This window comes from Phaethon aethereus (genome assembly GCF_964289735.1).
Source record: "Phaethon aethereus genome assembly, chromosome: 1".
In the NCBI taxonomy this organism is placed as follows: domain Eukaryota; kingdom Metazoa; phylum Chordata; class Aves; order Phaethontiformes; family Phaethontidae; genus Phaethon; species Phaethon aethereus.
Genome location: NC_138575.1, coordinates 16495493 through 16521716, shown reverse-complemented (window position 1 = coordinate 16521716; position 26224 = coordinate 16495493). Strand labels below are relative to the sequence as shown.

At 49.0% G+C, this 26224-nt stretch overlaps 1 protein-coding gene across 1 annotated transcript in view; it reads left to right on the top strand.

Annotated features, from left to right (window-relative positions):
* LAMB1 (laminin subunit beta 1) overlaps positions 1-26224 on the top strand; it is a gene marked incomplete at both ends in the record, with an annotated part of 43392 nt that overhangs the window by 2947 nt on the left and 14221 nt on the right. The window contains 20 exons of the mRNA XM_082013935.1: positions 1898-1971; positions 3925-4113; positions 4221-4284; positions 5691-5893; positions 7180-7300; positions 7447-7635; positions 8000-8179; positions 8587-8699; positions 9677-9756; positions 12326-12461; positions 14554-14712; positions 15510-15637; positions 16091-16214; positions 16762-16966; positions 17126-17269; positions 17380-17611; positions 18101-18264; positions 18737-18961; positions 19833-20050; positions 20153-20249. Coding sequence (XP_081870061.1) covers positions 1898-1971; positions 3925-4113; positions 4221-4284; positions 5691-5893; positions 7180-7300; positions 7447-7635; positions 8000-8179; positions 8587-8699; positions 9677-9756; positions 12326-12461; positions 14554-14712; positions 15510-15637; positions 16091-16214; positions 16762-16966; positions 17126-17269; positions 17380-17611; positions 18101-18264; positions 18737-18961; positions 19833-20050; positions 20153-20249 — 3045 coding nt within the window. The remainder of the gene's footprint in view (positions 1-1897; positions 1972-3924; positions 4114-4220; positions 4285-5690; positions 5894-7179; positions 7301-7446; positions 7636-7999; positions 8180-8586; positions 8700-9676; positions 9757-12325; positions 12462-14553; positions 14713-15509; positions 15638-16090; positions 16215-16761; positions 16967-17125; positions 17270-17379; positions 17612-18100; positions 18265-18736; positions 18962-19832; positions 20051-20152; positions 20250-26224) is intronic.

The following is a 26224-nucleotide window of genomic DNA, read 5'->3' as shown; positions in this document are numbered from 1 at the left end:
TACTGCCCTGTGAAGGATCGTGCTGTTCCGAGGAGGGCTGAGTAAAACTGGCTGCTTTTGTGTGCCCTGGAGCGGTCCTTAATCCGTAACAAGCCCCACCAGCCCTCCGGGAGTGTTGGAAAGAGCCATCCCACCGCTTTGTAAGAATCCTTTCCTAAAGAGAAAAGTTTCCCACACTGGCTCCAGATCTCCCTCATGTTTGGGCAGCGGGAGCCGAGCAGCCTTCCAGGAGTAAATATCCCAGGGCAGAGCTGCCAAGGAAGCACCGCAGGGCTTCCCCACACTGGGCTGGAGGGAGGGTGTGGAAGGAGGAGGTTTGGGCGCAGAGCCGGGGGCCGCCGTCCTGCCCGCAGACCTCCTGCTTCCCTGCCCTCCTATCCCGGGAGAGTGAAGCCGGGGACATCTACCCTGCAAACTGCCTTCCCCCTCCCGGGCTCCCGAATTCTGCATCCATACGCCAAACAGTAAAACGAACACCAGAAACGGGCCAGCTAGTTAAAAAAAAATATTGCATGTTACTTTGGTGGCTTTTTTTTTTTTTTTTTTTTTACTCTTCCTCTGCCCTTTTTGCTTTTATGGTTATGCTTTTGGCATGGCTCCATACACAAAACAAGGCATTGAGGTTTCTCAAACAGCAGTTCTATCCTGAAGCCTTAAAGCCAGCTGGACAGGATGGGACTTCTGCAAATGCATTGGCAGTAGCTCTCTTACTGTATATTAAAATAAAATGGTAATATTTGTAACATTTCTGCTGCCCGGTAAAGAAAGGTTTTCACTAAATCCTTTTTAACCACTTACACCGGACTATCAAGCCGCTTGTCTCCAGCGGCTCTCTTCTAGCGTTCCAAATAATTCATGTTTTTTGCAATAGGCTTGGCAGCATTCACACAGAAAAGTTCTTAGCTCATAAGGTCATGAAAATGTCCTTCAACGATAAAAAACAAATGATTCCTTCTGTCCAGTTCATGTTTTCATCTATTCAGGCATACAGCAGAAGGGACCATTGCTGCACACTCCACATAAAGTTACAGCTGGTTGAAAATTTAAGCAGTTTGTTGGTTTATTATTTTCATTTCTCACCCTTTCTCCTCTCTGTAAATCTTGTTTTTTTTTTTTTTTTTTTATTTCTAACTACAGTATAATTAGTATCCAGCTGTTTTGAGGGTCTTTTCGCATGACAAAATAATATTTGTAACTGGTTTTTTTTTCCTTTCTGTGTAGCATCCTTGGCCATAGGTAGTCATACAGCAGAGTTTGGAAAATATTTTGCTTGCCACGCTTTCCTAGCCCTCACGGCTGCAAAGCATGGCTGTGATAGTTGCTTTAAGAGTATTTCAAAACCAGGTTGTAATGGAACTGTTCCTCTGTCTGAATGGACAGGGGACAAAGGTGGGAAACGGCCCCCACCAGCCATCGGTGAGATTTAGGGTGTTAGGGCTGCAGAAGCTCGCGGCTATTGCTGCCAGATGAGCTGCAGGGTGTGAGGACAGCCGGGGGTCACCACGCAGGTCTGGGCTCAGCATCCTCACTCGTACCAGCCACTGGGCGCTTTGGTGCCGGGATCCAGCCCACAGCGGTCTCCATCCTTACCCTACATCTAGTGATGTTAGCCGTGATACGCAGTCTAAAATAACGGCAGTGCAGGCTCACGCTTTGGGTGTAACGTGTTTGGTGCAGATGATTCCCAGGAATCCCATGTGTGATACACTCTTCAGCAGGTCCTTGGTGTCTCCCCTGTACCTCAGTAATGTGCTAACCCTCATGTCCCGTTTTGACAACAGAGCCAAGTGGCAAAGAGTCCCTGTGTCGCTGGAGCGAAGAACTTAGGCAAAATTTAGATGTAGAGGCTGGCGGGTGTCCTTGTTTGCTGCACAGCTTCTTTTCTCTACCCCTGCAGGTTTGGAAAATGTGACTATCCAGCTGAACCTGGAGGCCGAGTTTCATTTCACTCATCTCATTATGACCTTCAAGGTAAGGAAGCCACAGCCTTACCCCAAACCCCAAAACACGAGGAAATAAGAGATCCTGTCTATTTGATACTCGGGATTTGGGCCTTGTCTGAGCTGTTTTGCCTGATTTTTTTTTTTTTAGAGCTGTCAACCATTATTAGCTCCTGCTGAAGTCACGCAGGAAGGCTGAGTTGTGACTTGTGGCTTGAGTTGTGTTTGAACTGCAACAAGGCTGCAGAAGGAGTCATACTGAAGCTGGTGGTTGTGTTGGTGTCTGCTGGTTGTGTTCTAGAAGATCATTAACTAAATCGCATAATAGCAAAGATTTTTTGTTTTCCTGAAAAAAAATTGGCCGTGGTATCAGTTTTCATTTGGCAAACGGAAAGGTCTTCAGGAAGAAGGAACATCTGTACACAAAGTGTCTTTGTTTCTTTACAAACAGATGTCTTGGAATGGTGGATTATCTCCTGTACATCCTAAATCACAGGCAAACGTTAGTGGCAACCTTCAGCTGAGTTTTCAGGGGCTGCAGTTCCTGCAGGGCTAAATCCATGCTCTTTGCATGTAGGCAAATCAACCTCTTAATTTTCACCCATCAACTTTCTACAAGAGCTGGTTCCTCTTTCCTGTGGCATCGGCATGGGTTTCTCACCCTGCTCCACAGTGGTGGCTGAGGTAGAAGGTGGTCCTTTCTGCTGACCCCCAGCAGCGAGGGACCCCCAAGAGAACCCTGACCCCATGCAGGTGCTGCAGCCATTGTGCCCCAGTGCTGATGGTCTTGGTCTGCTGTCAGGAGGAAGACTGCAGGGGAAAGATAGTCTTGATGATGATTTGTTGGCTTTGTTTGTGTGGTAGACACTTGAGCTGCCTTACTCTCTTGAGTTGCCACATTTTTTTGTTGGGTGAGATACTATTTTGTAAGTTGGGTGATATTTTCAGCCAGGAAGCAAAAAGAAAATTTCTTTCCAGCTGTGACTCAATGCTTTTGTGCTTGGCCCTTGGAGGCCTTCCTCTGAATACATAAACCCATTTGACGAAGGGACTGTTGGCATTTCTTGGTAGGGGCAAGCCAGGTGTTAAATGAGTATCTGCTTTTTGAAATGCAGCTCATAAATTGAAACATGAGATTTTTAGGTCAGAGGGACTAAAAGTCTTTTAAAAGTGTCATTAGCTAGTTGTTCTGGAGTTGAATACATGTAGATAAGAAGGACAGTGGTTTGCATGAAGAGAATGCAGCCTGCTGGAGTCTGGGCAAGGCCAGCTGCAGTAGGGTCTCTGGGACTGGGGGAGTTGAATGCAGCAAGAGTGGATGAAGCTGAACCTCTCAATCTCCTTAAAGAAAGTTTTCTTAATGCAGCGCAGAGGATGGCTGGCACTGGGCGACAGAGACGCTGTGAAAGGTAGTGTGGTCAGACAAAGAGAGGTGGGCAATCCTGGGGCTTTTCTGAGCATCAGAGGTAGCTGCTTAGCAAGAACTTCTGGGCATCAGAGCTGGAAGGGGAACACTGAAAGTGGCTTCCCGGTCCCCAAGGCAGGAGAGAAGGTCCTTTGCAGAAGATTAGGCAAGGAGGTACAGCAAGGAAGAAGGCCGTGCTGCTTTCCGCAACCAGTGGGAAAACCTTTTGTCTCCCTAAACCCCTGCTTCAACTCCCAGTTTTGAGAAAGGGTTTTGGACTCCAAAAAAACCTTACAAGTTTGCTTATTTATTGCAAGCACATTTAAGTGCTTGGCCACTGAGTGCTGTCTTTTTAAAGGTGGGTAGTCTATGGCTTGATGTGCGTTATTTCAAAGATCTTCCTCTGAGCAGTAGGTGGGATATCAGCAGAAAAATATTTCCAGTATTTCCAAATATTGGAAATAGTGCAGGGAGAGACATTAAAATCCAGACATGTGGATTGCTCACATTTAAAAATGCTCAATGGAAATGCAAGTAATAATTAACTGAATAAAATCTCTTTGGTTTTCTTACTATTAGACATTCCGTCCTGCTGCAATGTTGATAGAAAGATCATCTGATTTTGGAGAAACATGGCAAGTATATAGGTATTTTGCATATGACTGTGAGAGCTCATTTCCTGGGATTTCAACTGGACCCATGAAGAAAGTGGATGATATAATTTGTGATTCCCGATACTCCGACATTGAACCTTCAACGGAGGGAGAGGTCAGAGGCAGGGGTTCCATATGTTTGTCTTATAGATTTTTTTCCATACAAATTCAGATTCTCTTATTTTTGAAGCTGGATCTTCTATTGTACCCTTTTTCCTGCAGGTAATATATCGTGTTTTAGATCCTGCTTTTCGAATTGAAGATCCATACAGCCCACGGATTCAAAGTATGTATGCAATTACCTTCCAGGCTTATTTGAAAGCATTTCTGTACTTACTAACATGCTAGGGAATAATGATCAGTGTTGTCAGCTCAAGTGATTGCTCTTGCACATGTCATCGTAGTTGGTCCTTTTCTTAATTGATTGGGGAATCATTTTCATTAAAGACCCTCCTCCCCAAAATACCCGCAGTTGCTGATGGAAACCTTGGAACGTGATCCCATAATTGTACGGCGTTCAGAAAGCAAAGAAACAGAACTATGAACTAAATCATTTTGTATTTCTAGCTAAAATCAAGCAGGCTGCATTTTATTTTTTTAGAATACTCGAGTCATGACTTTTGCACAGTTGGCCTCGGTAGCACCGCGTGGCTGGACCACACAGATGCGGTCATAAAACACACATGACTCTAGCATTCGTGTACGGTCATGACAATCCAGGAACGCAAAGGTAGAGAGGTCTGTGGTGTAATGTGCCTCAAAGAGAAACCTCCTGAGGCATTTGGCCTGAGTAGGGAACTGCAGTGCTTGGCCTTAAACTTGACTTTAATATTCAATATTGAATTTAATATTCATTCTCAGCTTTGGTTCATGTCCTTCAATGTAAAGCTAACTGGAGCAGAAGAAAATACCTGAAGTAGAAGCGTTTGCTTCTAGTTGCTATATTGGTTGCATGTTTTTTAACCAAAGTTTTAAAGGGGAAACTATGAGAGAGAGACTGCTTTCATGGGCTTGAAGTGCTTTTTCAAGCCTAGTTTGAAGGCTGTAAGAAATTACACAGGATTCATAATATCAAAGTGAACATGTAGACTGAATTAATTACTGCAATATTGTCTTCCCATGGATTATATCCCTTGAGGACTTCTCCTTTGCATTTGGTCAGTGATGGGGTGTTGCTTCTTTCAGCAAAATGTAACTAATTCTATTTGCTAGGCAAGTTGGGCGTATAAGAAAGAAGAATATATTCGTGTCTTGTTTCTAACAAAGATTTTTTCCAAAAGGCTCGTAACTCTTAAAGCTCCAGGTCCGTTTATCAGCGGTTCCTTAATATCAGGTCCTTGCTCATTTTACATTTTAAAACCCCGAGGAACCAGTATTTTCTTGGTGGTACTGTTGCATGTGCCTCTAGTATTTGTGTTGGTGGCTGTGTATGCCTACAATAAAATAGACTAGTATTTTTAATTAAGCTTAAACTAATCTATGCAGTGATCAACCTGTAGTAAAATAGTGTATTTTTTTTTTTTAATTTGGGAGTATGAAGTGATGTGATGCGTAGTACGTAGTGCTGAAATTAAATCTGATCTAATCTGCATGTAGAAAGTGTGCTTGGGAAGTCACGCCTGTCTTCCTCCCATTCAATACAACAGCTGGTAAATAATTCCAAAATGGAGGGGTTTTTTGTGTTCCCTGCAGACCTATTAAAGATCACAAATCTGAGAGTCAAATTCATCAAGCTGCACACACTGGGAGATAACCTCTTGGACTCGAGGATGGAGATCAGGGAGAAGTACTACTATGCCATCTACGACATGGTGGTTCGTGGGAACTGTTTCTGCTATGGACACGCCAGCGAGTGCGCGCCAGTGGATGGCATTAATGAAGAAGTGGAAGGAATGGTAAATATTCACTTTTCTCCACAAAGTTATTCCTGTCTGTGCCTCTTTTAAGCGATTTAACCACACATTTAAAGATGACGCTCTGCCTCCCCTACTCCCCGCCCTTAATTTTCAAACAAGAAAGCCATTAAATCTACTCCTCCTCAGCAAACAAATCTGTCATTATTGGTGTAACCAAGCATAGAGAGCTCAGATTAGGTGAAAATTGGTTTAGCATTCCTTTTCTAATTATGTTAAAGAGCTGATGAAATTAAAAGGCAGGAATGCAGCAAGGGAGTGTAACCGTATGGGGCCAAAGCCTGGTGTGTGGGTCGACTTGTTTGCCCTAAAATTAAAGTGAATAGAGGCATCAAAGGATGAACCACCTTTGTGAATCAAACATGACCTGCATTTGTGTTGGTTATTATCAGCTGAGAAGTGAAGGCTGTAGCCCTAATTAACAGCAGGGTCTGAAGGAAAATCCTACCGCCTGCATTGTACGCTGCTGCACCAGTGCCACATCCCTTCTGGGTTCTGGTTTTCCCCATGATTTTTGCCTGACAAGCAGTAATAGCACCCCTGTTAATGAGTGAGTTATTAACTGGATGAAAATGTGGAGGCATACGGGGAGGTTGTGTGGATTGCCTCAGGGGCCGTGGGATGCCGGCAGGCGGGTATGCTCTGTTGCCCCGTGCTTTCTGTGAGCGTCTCCATCCAGGCAGCAGCAAGACTGGCTTTGACTTCAAAGTCATGGCTCCAGTGCTTGTCGTCGCCATCATCTAAGGCAGTGGCTGCCACACAGTCACTGTTGGCCTGCTTAGTGCTTGTTCTGTGCGTGTTGAAGGCAAAGTCTGGGGTTGGTGGATAAAACTCATCCAAACCAGCTGTTATCTTTGCTTCAAGAACCAAGGTAGGTCTGGAAAGAAGGTGCTGGGCTAGTGCTGATATAACTTGATGCATGTTAATAGCTAATTAACAGCTAATAAACAGCTAACTTTTAGGTCCAAGAGCCTTTTGTGATTATTTAGGTGGAACTGTGCTCTCCTTGTTCATTCTGAAAGCATTTATTCAGGCATTAGTTCCAGCAAGGAAAGGACAGATTCGTAGAAGGATATTCTTACCTTGGCCGGTAAAGGACGCTCCCTTATGTCCTCCTACGTGCAGTTATGTGCATTAGAGTCTGCAAAAGTATACCCATTAAGTACTTGCTATATTTTGCATTAATTGGAGCTTGTGGTTTTTGGGGGGGGGTTCCTTCCCCTTTTATAACCAACTATAGGTTTTTTTTTTCCTTTTTTTAATGACAGGTCCATGGACACTGCATGTGCAGACATAATACCAAAGGCTTAAACTGTGAGCAGTGTTTGGATTTCTACCATGACTTACCCTGGCGACCCGCTGAAGGCCGCAATAGTAATGCATGCAAAAGTGAGTTTGAGTAAAATGCGGATCTGGAGCATGGTGTGAGCATTATATATAAGTCCTGCATGTTCTTTGGTTGACTTAGGTGTGTCTTTTCTGCAAACTTGCATCTCCCCCAGGACCAGACTCTCTGCTTTCTGTCTTTGTCACAGAGTGCAACTGCAATGGCCACTCCAGTCAGTGCCACTTTGATATGGCCGTGTACATGACGACGGGGAATACCAGCGGTGGAGTGTGTGACGACTGCCAGCACAACACTGTAGGACGCAACTGTGAGCAGTGCAAGCCCTTCTACTTCCAGCACCCGGAGAGAGATCTGCGGGACCCCGACGTCTGTGAGCGTAAGTGCAGCCCTGCTTCTCAGGGTGAGAATGGCCATGGCATCCCGACTGTGGCCCCCCAGGGCTTTCCCTGGAGAATTTAGGATCTACTGGCCTTCTTTTGGCCAGTATCATGCTCACAAACAAAGATCCTTGAGGGATGGTGGTTGTCCTGGAGGTCTTGAGGAAGCCTGGCTGGGTTTTGTTTTCTCTTCGAGAATCTGGAAATTTATCTGGTCGTTACGTGTTCAACCCATGTAATGTCTAATACTTGCAGGAATGATACACGCTCTTTACACAGCAGCCGAGTTTAAATAATTCAGTGTGAGACTTGGCCTTTTCTTTTGTAGCAGTTAATAACACAGGCACGATGCTTCCTTCTTAGCTTGCAACTGTGACCCAGCTGGCTCCCAAAATGGTGGCATCTGCGATCGCTACACCGATTTCTCCACTGGCCTCATTGCCGGACAGTGCCGTTGTAAATTATTTGTTGAAGGGGAGCGTTGTGACCTCTGCAAAGAAGGTTTCTATGGCCTGAGTGCCGATGACCCAGCGGGTTGTCAGCGTGAGTAAAAACATATGTTCCTTTATGTGTGATCAAAAGCTCTTTGAGGAGCTGTTAGAGCTGGGACAAGTTGGTTTGTGGGGTGGTTTTCTTCCCTTTGTTTCATGTTTTTGCTAAAGGAGAAACATTCCTGTAGATTTGCTGTCCACCCTCCCTTAAAACTCAGTTCCCCAGCTGATCCTTGTAGTGCATTCAGTGGAAATAGCAGAATCCTCCTTATTTGTTTTTAATTGTAGGTCTCTAAGTTGGGGAGGTTTTACTGGGCTCCGGGGTGGGCAAAGTGTGCAGTTAATCTCTGTCCTGGGGAATTTAGGGGAAGCTTTAATGTAAATATTTAAGTTGAATACTGTCTAAAATGTAACTCCAGTCCTGTGTTTTGACCTGCCTATTTGTATTTCCCAATCTAGCTTGTGCATGTAATCCTCTGGGTACCCATCCCGGGGGGAATCCTTGTGATTCAGAGACAGGAAACTGCTATTGTAAGCGCCTGGTGACAGGAAAGCAGTGCAATCACTGCCTGGTGAGTAGCTCACCATAAAATAAATGAGGAGATGCTGGTATGAGACGGGCTGGTGTGCCAAAAACGTGCAGCAAGGCCTCTGCCCGCCCGTGAGCGGGCATCTGGCATTCAGGCTGGAGCAGGCACCTCAGGATGTCAGGAGCCATGAAGTACACTGTGTTACGGGGAGCTGGGAGGCACATCCAGGCAGATAAGAGCATCCAGAAATTAATTCCCGGGACCATAAGGAGTGAGACATTACGATACCTGTTGCTCTGTGAAAATTAGGGATCTGGGACAGTTCTGCTAGAGCCCTTGCTGGGGTGAAAGACAAAACAGTCAAAGAAGCAGTGTTAACAAAAAAATTGCATTCTATACAGGCCGTTATTTTAAGCAGGGATTATTTTGTACACATACATTTCCATATAGTGTTTATGCATGCTGGAGTGTTACAGAAACACACTGTCAGATAACTGGATGTGTTTGCATAAACACTGACTGGCTGTCTTATCTGACAGTGGACTACATGAAAAAGCTAAACAAGTCTGTCTGTCCACCGAGCAAGTTGTGGAGTAGCAGCCCTGCAAGAGCAGTGCCCCAGTGCAAACCCCTGCTGCCCCACACGTGGCTCTCTGCTGCAGTGTGATGTACCGGGCTGTGATTTTCCAAGCCCTTCACAGGTCGGAAGCCCCAACTGGTGTAAATGGTGCAGTAGGAGTGAGGTCTCTGAGCTGGGATCCTCCTGAGTCTTACTTTTAAAGCTGGGCGGAAATACATGGGTTTTTTCTGAAGCCCCTGAGACAGTCAAGAAGGTGGAGGAGGGCAGGTGGGGAGGTTGTGTTGGTGGTTGTGGGTCTAACCCCACAGCCAGGGGAGCAGGATTCATGGTTGGGGGGCTGTCTGGGGTGGCTTATGCTGAGTATTTCAAAAAGTGCCTTTGTGGTAGATGGGGTTAAATTGGCACGGGGCTACAGTGCTGGTGATGTTTCCTCCCACAGCCTGAGCACTGGGGCCTGAGCAACGACATGGATGGATGTCGGCCATGCGACTGTGACCAGGGAGGAGCGCTGAACAACAAGTGAGTCTCAGCCCAGTTTTTTTCCTGTAACCATTCACCCCAGTGAGTTTCGCTTCGTTTGCAACCACAACATCCAGGGCATAATGTTCTCTGGAGGGGGACGTTTGGGACGTCTTTCTGCTCCAGCGTGCAGAAAGCAGCAGGTCTGGATTGCAGCAAGGGGTGACAGAGGCATCCGTGTTTTTTCCGTGCTGAGCAGCCTCCGTTTGTGCCACTGGTGCAGATGAACACATAAAGCTGTTTTTAGTGTAGCTCTGCCTTTGATCAGCCAGGGTAGGAGCCAGCCGTGGGTTGAGCTCTGCCTGGGTGGTAACCCAGGGTATGGCCCGTGTCAAAGCTTTGCTCTCACAGGATCAAAGCAGGAATTGGATGGTGACACGGGACGTCAGGGTGGCTCTTGGTTTGCTCCTAAACTGACCCTTTGGCTGGCCGCTCTGCCCACCAGCGCTGGGGGAAGCGCGCTAGCTGCACGGTGCTGCTGCGTTGCCCCAGCAGTGCTGCGTGGGGCGGGATGTGAACCTGGAAGTGCCCATTGGGGAGGTGGAGATTTTTCAGAGAAAAGCATAGGTTTTGAAGATGCATCCATCAGTAAGACCATGGAAAGTCCTGGCTTAAGTACCTGGTCAGAGGGGTGCTGGGCAGCGAGGCTGCTCCTCCGACCAGAGCAGTTTTCTGTGCGTTAGGTGCATGTCCAGCCCCAGGCTTTTCAACAGCAGCACATTCCTTCGCTCTCTTCCCACTCCCCTTCCCTCCACAAACCCTTTGAAATGTCCTGCTTTTGTCTAAAGCCACGGAAGTTTCCCGCTGGAGCCCACAGGACCACACTGGGTGAGTTTGGGACTGGTCCCGGCGTGACTCCTGTAGGTCGTCACAGCCTGCGGACACCCCATCTGTGGCCGGGATCACCGTGGGAATGTCCGTGGGCCGTCTCTTCCCCTCCACTCCCGAGTGGATTATTACCCTTTGGCAGACAGTGGTGTGGCTCTTAGTGATTATTTACTCCTCTGTGCTCCCTGCGCACAGATCAGTTACGCCGCACAGCTCATAACGGCTCCCCCAGCGCAGCCGCTTCCAGGGGCTTGGGGCACGGCTCGGCCGCGGCCCAGCAGGGCTCTGCAGCCTGTTTCCCATGTGCCGAGCCCAGCAATTGCAAAACGACGTGGGGAGGGGACGTGCGGCGGCGGCGGCCTGGCGCGGGCAGGGAGCAGCTGTGCTTTCCTCCGGCCGCAGGAGAGCTGCGAAGCCCGGCTCTGGCTCCCGGCTTCACACTCTAACGTCAGCAGGAACGGGGATTTTCGCCCTCCCTGGGGCTCCTCGCCTCAGCTGCTGACTTGCCGCCTCCTGACTGGCGTTCAGGGTGTGGGATGCACTGCCCGGGGCAGCCGCACCTCGCCTGAAATTCGTCCAGGCGCTGTAACCCAGGCGGTGCAGCCATCGCCGTCCCTGGAGGGGAAACTTCCCAGCTCTCCTTGTGGGGCAGCTAGAGCACTTCTGGCATCTCAAAGTAAACATTTAAGTGAATCTCTGCAATTTCAAAAATGGTTTCAGTTAAAAATTACTTTTAGAATGGGGGCTTGGGAAGCCCGGAGATTTTCCACATAAACTTTGAAGTTTGGGGTTTGACTTTAGAAAACTTCTAAATTCCACTCGGATTTCAAGAAAGGGGCATGTTTTGGTGGGCCAAGAAAAACCTTCCTGTGAAAAAGTGTGACCAGACACATGCAAAAATACAACCTGCCCAAGGGTTCTTCATAATGCAGGGCAGACTCTCTGGGGACAACAAAACCACCAAAAGGCAGTTTGTGGATAGAGCTGTATTGAGAAAAGAAAATGGCTCTTTATGAAGGAAGTAGAGCTGCTATACGTCACCCTGGGCAGACCTTCTGTGTTGTCCAGCGATGGCTCTGTCTGTCCCACGTCTTTGGGCTGTGTCCGTCCTACTTCCAAGCAGCCAGGTATGGTTTTCCCCTGTGTGTAGCTGCTGGTGGGTGACCTCTCGGGATGTGCTTTGCAGTATACGAGAGCAGCTCGACGTCCCAGGGCATGCAGGGTCATGTATGTTCTTGCTTTGCCTGACCCCACACAAACAGATACGCTGCTTGCACGGCCTGCAAGCCTGGCGCTGAAGGCTGCCCTCGGCTTGCAGGACAGATATGCCTCTTGGCTACATCTGTGGTAGCAAGTGAAGCTCTCCCAGGCCTGCTGTTGGGCCCCAGGGAACCGCCTGCGTCTGTGGCATGAAATCCTGTTGCCATCCAAACAGAGGAAACCACACGCAGACTGCCTCCTGGAAATGGTCCCTGGCCTGTGCTCGCGCCCAGCCTGAGCCTAGGAGTTGTTTGGGAGAATGGTAGCTGGGTTGAGCCAAGGCTGCACCCAGGACCGTGCTGCCATTTTAGCAGTGCAGATGGTCCAGCTGCAGAGCCTGAGAACATCTTGTGTCTAGACGCAGCTGTGTCCAGAAGTGCATCTTCTCCTGCGCCACTTAAAACGTCAAAGCGGAAGACAGCTCTAGCACTGCCTCGGCGTAGCCAAGATGTGTTGTAAAGTCGTTGCTCTTCCATTTTAGCTGCTCGAGTCAGTCTGGCCAATGCGAATGCCGGCCCCACATGTTTGGACGTCAGTGCAACCAGGTGGAGCCTGGCTATTACTTCATTTCACTCGATCATTACATCTACGAGGCGGAGGAAGCCAGCTTGGGTCCTGTGAGTAGCAGTTTTAGTGGGCTGGTGTGTCTGAACAGCTGTGGGAAAGTTGTTTCACTATTTGGGTGTTGGAAACATCTGTTTTATACCCTGTTTTGCAATTAAAATGTGGAAAACACAAAACTAAATTGTATCAGAAAACTGTCAACCTGTAGCTCTTCAATCTTAGCCTTGATAAATAATGTAGTAGTTTGGGGGGCGAAACTGCCATTTTTCTTTTTAAACTTGTTTCTTTGATCATGACTGTACAGTTAGTTTCCTGTCAGCATCTCTCTCTGTACCCTGCTGCGTACGCACCCACCGCACCCACTTCTCCTTCCCCTCTTATCTCAAGAGTGGTGGGACACCGACACTGCCTCCTCTTTGGTGACACTGAAGCTGGAAAGGAATAAAGCAGGCATTTAAGCACATTGCTGCAGCTTTTAGAGTTTCTGTACATCAACAACGTTTCTTTTATTAATGACTAAAACCATAGTTGATTGTGCAAAAAACTGTTTTTGTAAGTGAGGTTGCCTCTAGCTTGTTTTGCCCGCTGACATGGTATTATCAGGGTCTATGGCTCTTTCCGTTCACCACCGCACAGCTTGCTTTTAATTCATTAACAGCAGCTAGGTGATTACATCAATTCTTTTTGCCTCCAGCAAGGAGTCAGGGAGATGAGAGAATGGTTTCTCTAAAGCAGCAGATCCTTGTCTGCCTGCAGTCAGGGCACTTGGTCCTAATTTATTTATTTCAGGCAAAATGCAGCCGCTTTGCAGTTTCAGGCAAGGCGGAGGATTTTTGCTCCTAGGTAACTGCAGAGAGGGAAGGCAGTGCAGGGCAGACGCTGGGCTGCAGCGACGGCGTGTGAGCTGGCACGGGGGTTTTGGTGCATTTGTGTCTGCCCGGCTGGAGAGAGGGTACCCGCGGCCTCGCTGAGGCTCAGGGATGGAGGAGCCAGGCGTGAAAAGCCACCTTGCCAAGCAGAGCGAGGGAATGTGCCGCTGGTTTGCCTTTTGAAACCCTCGGAACTAACCATTTAAAAAAAACACCAATATTGAAAAGCTTTCTCACAAATCTGGTGGCAGAATAAAACTCCGAATTCCCAGACAGGGGCCCAGCACAGGACAAAACGAAGTGGCACAGAGTTGCAGGGATTTTCAGGCAGTGCCAAGCCCCCGTGCTCCCCACAGCTGCACACCCCCGCCCACGTCCCGCCTGCCATCCTTTCTGGGGAGCTCCGACCCTTTGTGCAAAGCCGAAGGGTAATAGCTTAGGGCCAGGCCCTCTTCAAAGAGTGTGAGAATACATGAGGGGACATCCTGAAGTGATATGTATATATATAGACATTTCCTTACATTTTATCCCTTCCTACTGAAGCAGCTTCCTTGGGAATGCACAGGATGTTGTTCTATGGAGAGAACTATTCATGGATGCAGATATATTTGAAACGGGAAGTTTGAACACCACACATTTCCATTTTCTGTTGCCTTTTTCCTCTTCTTTGCTTTATATAAAGAGTAGCAGATAAAAACCTGGCACCTCAGACTGAAAGGGATGACCACGTTTTGACTTGGCTATTAAATCTCTATCGAGATGGTTAGGATCTCTGCTATTTAGTGACACCCTACGCATGACGGCTGCGATCTGCTCTTCAAATCAAATGCTGAGCAGTGGTTTGATTTGGAGCGGCCCACTGTAGTCAGGAAGTAATTAGCACTTGGCTTGGGTGGTTAGTAGAGCAGTTATGTGCCACTGCAGTAAATTCTGCTGCTACAAGTATGATGTGAAAGTCCTTACAGTGAACGAGATGTTGGATTAGTTACAGCGAGTTTTTAAATTTAATTCCCCACTATAACAGGAATGGGTGAAGAGTTGTGCAGTGTTGTTTTATTTTATCTTTCTTGTTTTTTGTATATTGTGAAGTAGAAGGGCAACAGTGTGCATACACATGGGTTTAAAAAAGAATTCATGTTCTTTGGGATGCAAATGATGGATGCTGCCAGAAGTGATGCAGAAGTGATCCATCAGCAGAACTCATTGCTTCATGCACTCCTGTGGGGCTTGCAAATTTAATGTATTGGTATTAAATCTCTGTTCCCTCTTTTCATAGGGAGTAAACATTATAGAGCGCCAGTACACACCAGATCGCACACCATCGTGGACAGGCATAGGATTTGTAAGGGTCCCTGAGGGGGCGTACCTGGAATTCTACGTCGACAACATCCCCTACTCCATGGAGTACGATATTCTGGTCCGCTATGAGCCACAGGTAGGTCTGTGAGTATGGGCATATCCAACGCATAGCTGACAGGAGCCCAGCGCTTCCAGAAGTCATAGACTCAAAGACAAGGATGGACGCTCAGTTAAATGTCTGAGATGCACGAAAATCCAAGAAGATGTTGACTATTACTACTATTATTTGCTTTACAGTTTCGTTCATTATTGCCTTGTTTCAGCACCTGTTTAATGAGCAAATTAAAAAGTGACAAGTCCTGTCAGGACAAATTAGAATATGAATTTGGCATCAGCCAGACAGGATTCCAATGGGTGGAAATGCTGTTATCCGCCTTAGGAGACATATCTTCTGTCTTGGATGGTGAACGCCTGCAGCCAAGAGCTTGCAAGGAGTCAGTTTTGACTGTGGATAATTTGCAGGGCAGAGGGAAAGGGAAAAATCTCCCTAGCTCCTTTCCTGGAGCTTAGCAGCAATTGACTGCAGTTGAAATACTCAGGTGCAGTACCCAGAGGTGGGGGCAGAGGAGGTCACCAAACCCCTTACCGATGCTGTGCCACAGATGGGTCTGCTGACCACTTGCACCTCGTCATGGCTTTTTGGGAGGGAGAGAGGCTGTTATGCTGGAGGATGCCCAGGGGCATGTGCCTTGTCTTGCGTCAGCCCAAACCCGCAGCTGGTAGATGCCCCGTTGGTGCTGGAGCTGCAGCCCCGTCCTCCTCGAAGCACAGTGACCACTGGGTCTATGCGCACGGTTTGCCTGGCCAGAGCTCTGGATGCTCCCGGGAGCTTACGGATGTTGCTTGATGCTGATCAGCCTTTTTTCCTCCCAGTTGCCGGATCAGTGGGAAAAAGCTGTGATCAGCGTCTCGCGCCCAGGCAAGATTCCCACGGGTAGTCGGTGTGGCAACACAGTTCCTGATGATGATAATCAGGTCGTCTCGCTGTCACCCGGCTCCAGGTCAGTATAACTGGATGGGCCAAAAGGAGAGAAAAAAAAAAAAATCACTTAAAAAATCGGAACAGAGAAACATCATGTTTTCAGTTTGGAGTGGCCTCTATGAAAATTAATGAAATTTAATCTCTGATGGGTTATAAAATCATATTTAGCATTGTGTCTGTAGACTCAAAGCTTTAAGTTTATTCTCATCGTCCAATTTGTTTTCTTCGCTGAGTAAAGAGTGGGGGAAGTGTTTGCATAGCCTGTGAAGGAACACCGGTATGACTCTACCTTGCCGATAAGCTTTTCCGGTTCTGACTTGCACAAGTCTCCAAACCGCCTCTTTCACGTCGTAGCTTTTGTTCTTCCCGGTCTTGGCTGCTTTGCGCTATCTCAATTGCTTTATAGGGCCACCTGAAACACTTTATGGTGCTGGATGTTTGAAGTAAGAATTGTTTCCTGTTCCTCATCCAGATATGTTGTTCTCCCACGGCCCGTCTGCTTTGAGAAGGGGCTGAATTACACCATCCGCCTGGAGCTGCCCCAGTACTCCTCGGTGGATACGGAGACGGAGAGCCCGTACACACTCATTGACTCTGTGAGCAGAAATTATTTCAGGGATACTCTGGTGGAAAAGTATATTTAAAAGCTTGAAAGTTTGCATCTCTTCTGGGATGCGTCTGTATAAATCCCAGGTAATATTTAACAATGGTGTTGCTTATGGCTGAAGACAGATTTTAACTGAACGATGTGAAGCAGCGTACATTTCTTCAGTCTTGAAGTATGTGGGTTGTTTTTCTACAAAGAGGCTTTTGCTGTATTTTACAGCAGTGCAGCTAGTTCCACAGACCTGAACTTTCACAGTAGTTCCTTTGGGAAGACTAATGTGTGCAACCTATGTCATGAATGTCTACCTTTCTCTTTTGAATGGTTAGAATTTGGCAGATGTGGTAAGAATTTGGTAGATAGCAGAACTATTCCATCAAAAACTAGAGAATTCCTGTTATTTCCCTTCCAAATTCTGTCTGGCTGTTTCCTTTTTGGCCAAAAATGGATGATAGGAAGTGGGATAATACTGAATTTTCACAATTTTGGTGGTGGCTATTTATAAATAGTGACACTGTCACTGTAAAATTGTTTTGTAGCTTGTTCTCATGCCATACTGCAAATCACTGGACATATTCACAGTGGGAGGCTCTGGCGAAGATGTAGTTACGAACAGCGCTTGGGAAACTTTCCAAAGATACCGGTGTCTGGAAAACAGCAGGAGTGTTGTGAAAACCCCCATGACGGACGTCTGCAAGAACATCATATTCAGCATTTCTGCTCTATTACACGAGACTGCGTTATGTACGTAACCACCTCCTTGTAGGGCAAACTGCTGCTGGAAGCTTGATGGCACCTCCAGGCAGAGCGGTTTGCATGGGGAAGGCATGTGCATGAGATGAGGCTGGTGGTTCATGTCCTGCACTGTGGTGCTCATTCCCGGCGATGCTTTTCTCCGCTCAGCGTGCCAGTGTGACCCCCAGGGCTCCCTGAGTTCGGTGTGTGACCCCAGCGGAGGACAGTGCCAGTGTCGTCCCAATGTCGTCGGAAGACAGTGTGACAGATGCGCCCCTGGCACCTTCGGGTTCGGGCCGAGCGGATGCCGACGTACGTCAAACCCTTGGCTCCGGGCTGCGCTGCGGTCAGGGCGCTGCGGTCAGGGCCCTGCGTTTAGGGCTTGCCAGGGAAACACAGCACCTGTCCCCCTTTCCTTGCAGCGTGCGAGTGCCACGTCCGAGGCTCTTACAACGCCTTCTGTGACGCGGAGACGGGCCAGTGCCACTGCTTCCCCGGGGTGTATGGGCGGCAGTGCGACCGCTGCCTGCCCGGCTTCTGGGGCTTCCCCAGCTGCCAGCCCTGCCACTGCAACGGCCACGCTGACGACTGCAGCCCCTACACTGGCGAGTGCCTGAGCTGCCGGGACCACACGGCAGGGCACAACTGTGAGAGGTATGGTGCCTGCGCCCCCTCCTCGGCCCCTCTCCTTCCCCCAGCAGGATGGGCACAGCAGCCGTACCCCTCCGGCGCTGGTGCTGGGGCGGGTGTGAATCCATGGGAGAAGTCCCTGGACCGCGGAAGCCAGAGCAGCGCTGATGGGAGCAGGGACACCTCTTCCCTGCCTGTGGCCTTCCACACCCCAGCAGTGCCTGCCCAGACAGCTGAGAGTGCGTCGTGGGACCCCAGGGCTTCAGAGAGGCTTTCTCCATTGCAAACCTCCTGAGATGCATCTGCCTTGGGTCTTCTGCTCTTACACTGGCATATGCCAGAGAAATTTGCCTCTGTGGGCACAGCTGCTTGGAGTGTGAGTGGCAAAAGAAAGCTGTAGGGCTGTTTCTGTGCTTCAGTTCTTCATGGTGGATGAAAACCTGAGTGTAGTTATTACAAGGCTTCAGTCCATTTGCTTGCAGTCCCCTGCATGCCATGTACCCCACCACGCAGGTGCCAGGCTGGCTACTACGGAGACCCTGTCCTGGGATCGGGTGACCACTGCCGCCCCTGCCCTTGCCCCGATGGCCCCGAGAGTGGACGCCAGTTTGCCAGTGGCTGTTACCAGGATCCAGTCACGCTGCAAGTCGTGTGTGTCTGTAGCGTGGGATACATAGGTACTTGGCGGGTGCGTGGGGTTGGGTTGAACGTCGCACTGGGAGGTCCACGCGAGTTGCTGGGATATGACCACAGCACCAGTGTCAGTGTGGTGCTGCTGGAGGCTGGCAGCGCTTTGGAAGGTGCCAGGGCAGAGCAGCTTGTGCAGGCAATGCCGGCACCACGGTGAACTTCATCCCCAGCAGCCTGGCGAGGGGTGACCGGCGGTTGGCAGAGGTGGACAGGACAGCAGTGGAACCGGGGGGACGAGCGTGCTGGCAGCTGGCCTGCAGCACCAATCCGTGGTGCCCCGGGCGGTACCATCCATGCTGTGCCAAGCTGCCGCGGTGTCACCAAGCGCTGCCTCTGTTGTTTTCAGCATGATCCAATTAACACCCCCGCCATTAATGGCCTTTATTGTCTTGCCGTTTACGGGGCTGCACGCTAGCAAGCCGTGATGGTAATTCCCACCGTTCCTGTTTGTTCAAACAGGCAGCCGATGTGATGAATGTGCGTCTGGCTTCTTTGGGAGCCCCGACGAGGTTGGCGGCGCCTGCCAGCCGTGCCAGTGCAACAACAACATCGACACCACTGACCCGGCGGCCTGCGACAAGAGGACGGGAACGTGCGTGAAGTGCCTGTATCACACGGAGGGCGAAAACTGCCACCTCTGCAAACAGGGCTACTACGGGAGCGCCCTGCAGCAGGACTGCAGAAGTGAGTGGGGAGACACGGCCGCAGTCCCTCTGCCAGCCATGTCACAGGGCAGCAGCGGCCACCTGGACTTTTTAGTTTACCTGGCAGCATGTGGGGTGGAGGGGAACCCTCATTACCTCCAGCCAGAGCTGCAAGCAGCTGCCCTGCAGCTCAGCGGGGCTCCTGGACGGGAGGGGAGTCCTTTACATTTGACAGGGAGAGCAGGGACAGCGTTTACATGTGCTGAAAGGACGAGGCTTTTGTGGGAGAGGTGTTTCTTGCCCTCTTGTTAGCAGTCTTTGTTTCCTCTTCAGAGATGGGGGTGGCGGGGTGAGGGTTTGGCTCTTGTTTACACCAGTGACCCTGCAGATGTGGCTGGACGGTGGGAGCGAGGGCCGTGGCGGGGAGCCGAACGCTGTGGGGAGGCAGACCCTCCTCTCCCTCAGCACCGGATGCAGCCCGGCAGGGTGGACGGGTCGCTGGGTGGGCAAGCAGAGCCCTGCTCCGCCTGGCATGCCATCAGCGCTCCGAGCAGATCTGCCGCCATGGCCGGCTGACAGGGGCCGGGCAGGGTTGGGCTTGGCTGTGTACAGAGGGAGGAAAGAAGAAGAGGGGCTTCAACCCTGCGCTGCTTGAACGAGGGGCTCCTGCCGCCTCCTGTGGGCTGGCGCAGAAGCCGTAGAGGTGGCCAGCCTGGGACGTGAGGAGGGCTCTCGCGCAGTGCTGGGTGTCGTTCAGCGTTGGGTCAGCCAGGCCTGGCCACGGGCATTGGGATGTGCCAGCATCTGCCCGCACCTCTGGGGTCTGGGAGGATAAACTAAATGCGAACTCCGGGCGGTCTGATAATGGGAGGACGGGCTGACATCAAGGCGCCACACTCTTTCCCTCACAGAGTGCGTCTGCAACTACCTGGGCACTGTTCGGGAGGACTGCGAGGGCTCGGAGAGCTGCCGGTGCGAGGCGGCCACGGGGCAGTGCCAGTGCCTCCCCAACGTGGTGGGGCAGACCTGCGACCGCTGCGCCCCGCACACGTGGAGGCTTGCCAGCGGTGCCGGCTGCGAGCCGTGCGGCTGTGACCCCGCGCGCTCCCTGGGACCCGCCTGCAACGAGGTGAGGAGAGCACGGGGCATGCTCCGACGGCGTGGCCTTTGCTCTGGCGCGGGGCCAAGCTGCTGAGGTGATCATGTCTCCTGTTGGCTTTTTTTTTGGCAGTTCACGGGGCAGTGCCAGTGCATGCCAGGCTTCGGAGGCCAGACCTGCCGAGAGTGCCAGGAGCTCTTCTGGGGAGACCCAGGCGTGGAGTGCCAAGGTGAGTCCAACTCCGGCACCTGCTCCATCTGCTCCTTTTGGAAATGACCCGGTGGCCAGGCACACCATCACCGCCCAGTGCACTGGGACACCCCTGCCAGGAGCAGCCCCTCCGGTGATCCCTGCCAGTGCCCACACGAGCCTTTGGAAATGAGGGAGGGAGGCATGGCGGGGTCTGTTCTCGGGGATCGGGAGGCATGACAGGAGCCCGGCCTGATGCTTGCCTGGTTTATTTTATTTCTTGTTGGAACACTTATTTAGAAACAAACCTCTCTGTTTAGAAACTTAACTCATCTTTAACTGTTAGGTTGCAATGCTGTCAGGTAAGCCACTGTGGTAAGAAAACAAATCGCAAGTGTTTGGGTTTGAGAGTTGGTCTGGAAACCAGCTTCCTTTGCCTTTCCATTGTATGTCGTGGAAGACCACTGTCTCCTCTTGTGTCTCGTTAGGGAGACTGGGCCTGAAGAAATAAGGGTTTTTATTTAGTAGGACACCTTCCTTGTATTTCAGATGAAAATAAAGGAGCGAGCAGAGACCATGCAGTGGGTTAGCCATAGCTATGTGCGGCAAAACAGAGCACCATGAAGTCGCTTGTTTAGAAAACTGGCTGCTCTCTGTCCTTTCATTATAAACAAGCCTGTTCATTAGCTGGAGAGGAAACTTCAAACACTGTCCAGACCAGAACAAACTTGTATCTCTGATCTGTTCAAATAGGAGCCTTTGCCAGGAAGGTTTGCAGTAGATTAAGGTATTTTTCCTGCAGGGAGGAATGTGCTTGCTGTGGTCTTTAATAAATCCTTTACAATAGAGATACCTTAGAGCCCATTATCTAACCAGATAGGCAGGTCACAGCTACTTGGTTAATGCAGCAGATGAAAGGACTGGGGAATTGTCCCGGTTCCTGAGTACATATTGGGTTTCTCTGGGAGGCTGTGTGTGTTCTGGTGTGGTGAGGGGTGCTGACCCTGCTGGCTCCGGGGCAGGGATTGTCTCTTGGTATCAGCTGTCTCCATCAGGGTTTATTGATGGAGTCCATCTGCATACCTTATCAGCAGGATTTTGCACTGTACCAGCATTTCTGGTCTCTCACAGAGTTTCTGCTGCCTTTTGGGCATGTGAAAACCTGCTTTTTAATGTTTCTGAAGAGAGGATATATTCTTCAGAGCCTGTTTTCTCCCCACAAACCCTATGCTTTCCTTCCAACCCGCTGCCCCTTCTGCCCCAAAGTGACGCAGGACACTCACGCGAAATGCAGGTTTCGTTCAGGACTGCATCTAACAGGACATCCCTGTGGCAGATTGGGAGAGCCAGTGCCCAGGGCTGAGCTGTGACAGCCTGCGGTGCGATGCCCCAGACAGGCTCCAAGCGTGCGCTCGCTCGTGGAGCGCATCCAGCCCCGCGGCGCTGCCGAGTGTCCCCAGCGTGGTGGGATCAGTGCCTCCCGTCCTGTCTCCCATCCTTCCTCAGTGGGGAGACAAGCGACTTCTCATTTAGTCCCACGAGCAGAGGGGCGATGTTCTGGCTGGCAGGCGCGCGGCTGCCGTGTGGGCAGGTAGCAACTATCAGTGGTAAGCAGTTTGCAGGCAAACCGGAAAACTGTGCCGTTTAAGGAATTACAGAGCAATGCCCCTGGAAAATAGCTTAAATGTGGCCTGCGGCCAAGGCGAAGCTGGAGCAGAGAAGAGAACTCATCACAAAGATGTCAGCTCTAGCTGCAGAGGGAAACAGGGACTCCTGGCCATGGCATTTGCCACCTGCCCTCGGTGGCACACTTGTGCTGGCCCAAGCAGCCAAAACAGACACATTTTGTGCCATGTTCAGGGAAAAAAATACAAACCTATCTGGATGGGGAACGGCGGGAGGTCTCTGAACTGTGTGAGTATGGATGGGCAGTCTTCGCTGTGGGCACCAAGCTGATGCGAGGGTGTGGACATCAGTCCCGATGACTCCAGGGTGGCATCCTCCTCTGGCTGGGGCAAGTGGCTTGTCCTCAAGCTTGGAAGTCACAGGGTGCATCACTCAGAGGACAGTAATGTGTGATCTCTTCACAAGAGGTCTTCAGACTGTTGGCACCAAGAAGGAGACACGAGGTCCTGCTGAGAAGTGGGGACTGTACTTGCTGTGACACCCTTGACAAATTTTTTAATTAGTAAAACTTTAAAAAGTGAGGTCATGTGAATACAAGTGCCTGCAAATAACCTCTGGACACAGCTACAGCTCCACACATGTGGAGACCGACAAAGTGGCCCACCCAGGACAGGCTATGGGCCGCAGCCCCCCACAGGTTCCCAGGCGCTCGCAGCAGCACCGAGCTGCAGATGCGTCCCCCAGGTCTCAGCATGCTCTGCTGGAAACCAGACGCCAGGGCACGCTTCTCTGCCGTCCCCATCGGTGGTGGTGACCACTGCCGGCTGCTGCCTGTGACTTTTTTTGTAGAAATCTTGGTAAGATGGGAGATGGTGAAGCAGAAGCTGGAGGAGGCAGGTTTTTGCACCTGGTCTGGGTGCTTCCATTTGCAGTTCGTGCTCCCCAAGGTGGAGAGAGAGCATCATCCACTGTGTCCTGTGCTTGTCTCCAGTGATCACACTGGGACCAGACCACTGGGGCAAGCTAAGGTGGGTGCCTATGTTTGGGCAGCATCTTGACCCCTCAATACTGGGTACGGTCCCACCCCCTGCAGATGCCCGTTGGGAATTACGCGCCGCAGAGAGTCTGTAGGACTGGATCTTTGGAGGCTGCTTACCCCACGCTTTAAAAAAGCACAAGTTACTCATTTAATATAACATCATGCCTGAAACAAGCACAGGAGAGGTGTAGAGGATAGGTCAAAGCCCAGCGTGTCTCTCGGCCTCGTGCAGGTCCCTGTGAGTATTACAGCGAGCAGGAGCTGGGGTGGGGGGCAGCACCAGCCCCTTTGCAGGACTCTTCTGGCCGGTGCTTCAGCTATAAGCTGTATGCAGCCCTGCACGAACCCGCACGTGAATGTGTGCTCGTACATAACAATCCTTGCTCAGGTAGTAAATAATAGGATTACAAATTTCATCAAACTCGAGTCCTGCAGGCATTCTGCTGGAGCTTTTCCAAAGCCTGGCAACCAACGTGCAGGACTCGGCATGCTGAGCTCTGCACCAACTTCAGCCCGCAAAGCACGTTTCTGGCGGGAGGCTCCAGGCTCCCGGGAAGCCTCTGAGATATGGTGTGGCTGCAGATGCAGCTCGAACAATGCCCTTGCACAGTAGATATTTGAGATATGTGTTTTATATAATATAAATCTTTACTGTTTTAATACATTGAAGAAGCAGAACAGAGTGCAGTTACTAAAAGGCGCTGTATGAGATTGAAATTTAGATTGTATTTCTATCTCCCCTTTACAAGAAGCTTACCCGTGTCACTGTTTTATTGTGTTGGACTTGAGTATCAAGCCCTATTGTAAAAAACAGAATTTAATTGAACTAAGGTGAAAAAAAAAATCATGTTTTTATCAAATACTCATTGCAGACATTGGCAGAAAGTTGTTTTTCACAAATTTTAGTCTTTGTTATGTACCTGGCGCTGAAACATCTGTTCACTGCAGACTACCCCACTGCCCTTTAAGAATAAGCTTCGTAGTTTTAATACCTGAGACTTAAGCTAGTCACGTTAGCTGCTTTTATAGGAGGTATTTATGGTGCAGAGAAAAAGATTAGCAGATGTTTCTTTTTCTTCTGTCTAAAGTGAGTAAAGGAAGTTGGACAAATTCTACGCTAAAGGAAATATAATTTTCACTTTGAGTTTCATAATTTCAATTGGCCTGTGGTCTTAAAATATTGTAATGTATGTTGATTGTTTCCAGAAAATTGCAATTTGGCAAGGTCTGCTAGCATGTTGAAATGCAGCACAACTCTAGTAATTCTAGGCTGGGATCTTATCTTAACACTCATACTGAAAATCATAATGCTGAGGAGTTAGCAGTATGCTTACAGGGTAACTTGAATCAATAGCTGATTATTCAGAAGAAATTTGCTAGTTCTGCAAAACTTTCAACCTTACAAATTGCTGCGTGGTTTTATCATCATAGTGCCTCACTACCACTGGGAAATGATGCCAGGAAATTGTTTGAACAAACCCTTTGTTTTTTTGCTGTGGAGGAGTTAAACATTTGGTGCGCTCTGTCCCCGATCTCAAGCAGGAAAGAAAATATTTCTGCAGAAATTATTTCTGTTCTGTGTAGGATGATGCATGACAGTCACTCTAGAATCTTGCAATAAGGCATTAAACACTGAGACTGATCTTCATACAGCCCTTTCAGTATCCATTATATCATCTCGGCTGTAGTAAAACCTTAGTTTAAATTAAGTGATATGCAAATATGCCATGTTAAATTACAGTAGCTCAAATGGAAGTGAGTTCTGAATATTTAAAATCAAGGGAAAGGTGGCAGAGCTGTCAGAGTAAGTGAGAGATAAAGTGGTTCATAGATCCTTGTGAGCTTGAAGCAAACAACTCGAGCTAGTCACTTCTTTGGGATTTCTCCCCTTAGGTTTCGCAAGACTACATTCAATAAACGTGTATGAGTATTACTTTTATCCTTAAGATCAGGAAAAAGCATTACTGAAATGCATTGATCAAGGTGGTATAAAAATTACTCGTGGATACTCTCTCTGTGTGTGCACATGTGTGTGTGAATAGATGTGGCTACAATCTTTTGCAGTCATAAGTTGCTAATCAGCAGATCCTAGAAGTTTGGCTAGAAAATTTTCCTCTCAAAAATGTGATTTCACTTAAGTCAGAGTATGCCACAGAAGAATGTCCGATTGAGTTAAACACTCAATTAAAGAAAACAATACACCCAGTTCCAAAATGACATTTCAAAACAGAAACCTATTGTTTAACTTAGTAAATGCTCTTTGAAAACCCTCAGATCTTTGACCAATGATTTCAAAAAACTTCTTTTCCTCTGCTGTATTTTCCATGGGAGGCACTGCAGTGTCCTGTTCTGCTTACCCGGGCACAGATTTGATGCCTGTCTAACTGATCTTCAAAGCAAGTAGCCCAGTCTGTGTTAACTTGTAGCCCTTCACCCTGGCCTTCAGCCACCCCTCTCTATGAAGGGAGAATAACCAACCATTTGTCTTGAAGGCCATTTACAACACAAACTGGTTCAGGCATCTAAATGTCTCGCAGTAAACTTGGCATCTGTGTGGTTTTACAGTGCAAAATGAACCACTTTTCCCAATTTCTAGTCATATAAGCATAGGTAAGAGGCATTTAAAAATAACTTAGAGGACTTTGTCTTCCCCTATTCCACAGGTACTATGTTAGGTGGAGGAAAAGCCATCGCTAGCTATTGAGTAATACCTGAAACACCTCTGCATCCCTAGATGTGCCTATGTGTTTCTTGTTCTTCTTGGGGAAAATTAGATAAACCCTAGGTATATGCTAAAATTAGATGTGGTATAGCTACTCAGGTGTTACATCAGACTTACACGGGTGCTGGTTAGAGCCGCAATCTCCAGCACCAAGCTATAATTTGAAGATTGTGTTTGCATTAGCCTGTTTGAGTACATCAGAAAAAAAACTGCTGTAATAGAGAGCATCATGAGCAGGGGACTGCATAGAAGTTGGCTCACGTGGTGGCCATAGGAATAGTTGGACATTAACGAAGGAGGTGGTAGAGGAGCAAGAACTCTACTGTGGCTAGATGTGATGCTGGGGTACTTTGTCCAAGAACAATGCTGGGCCAGCCTGGCATGCTGGATCATGCTGGCATGGTGTTTGCTCAGTTTCTAGCAGGTGATGAGAATCAAGGCATCTCCTGTTTTTGCTTCCCAGTTCATTGGCGGTGATAATCAAATGTCACATGAATCCTTTTGGTGGTTGTGCAGTCGCCGTCATGAATGATGGATGTGTAACTCAATTACTCTTCCATGAGCTATTTGCCAATCACTTTTTCCAGTCCATGCCAGCTAGGGCAGCCTCCTTTTTTTTTTCCTCCCT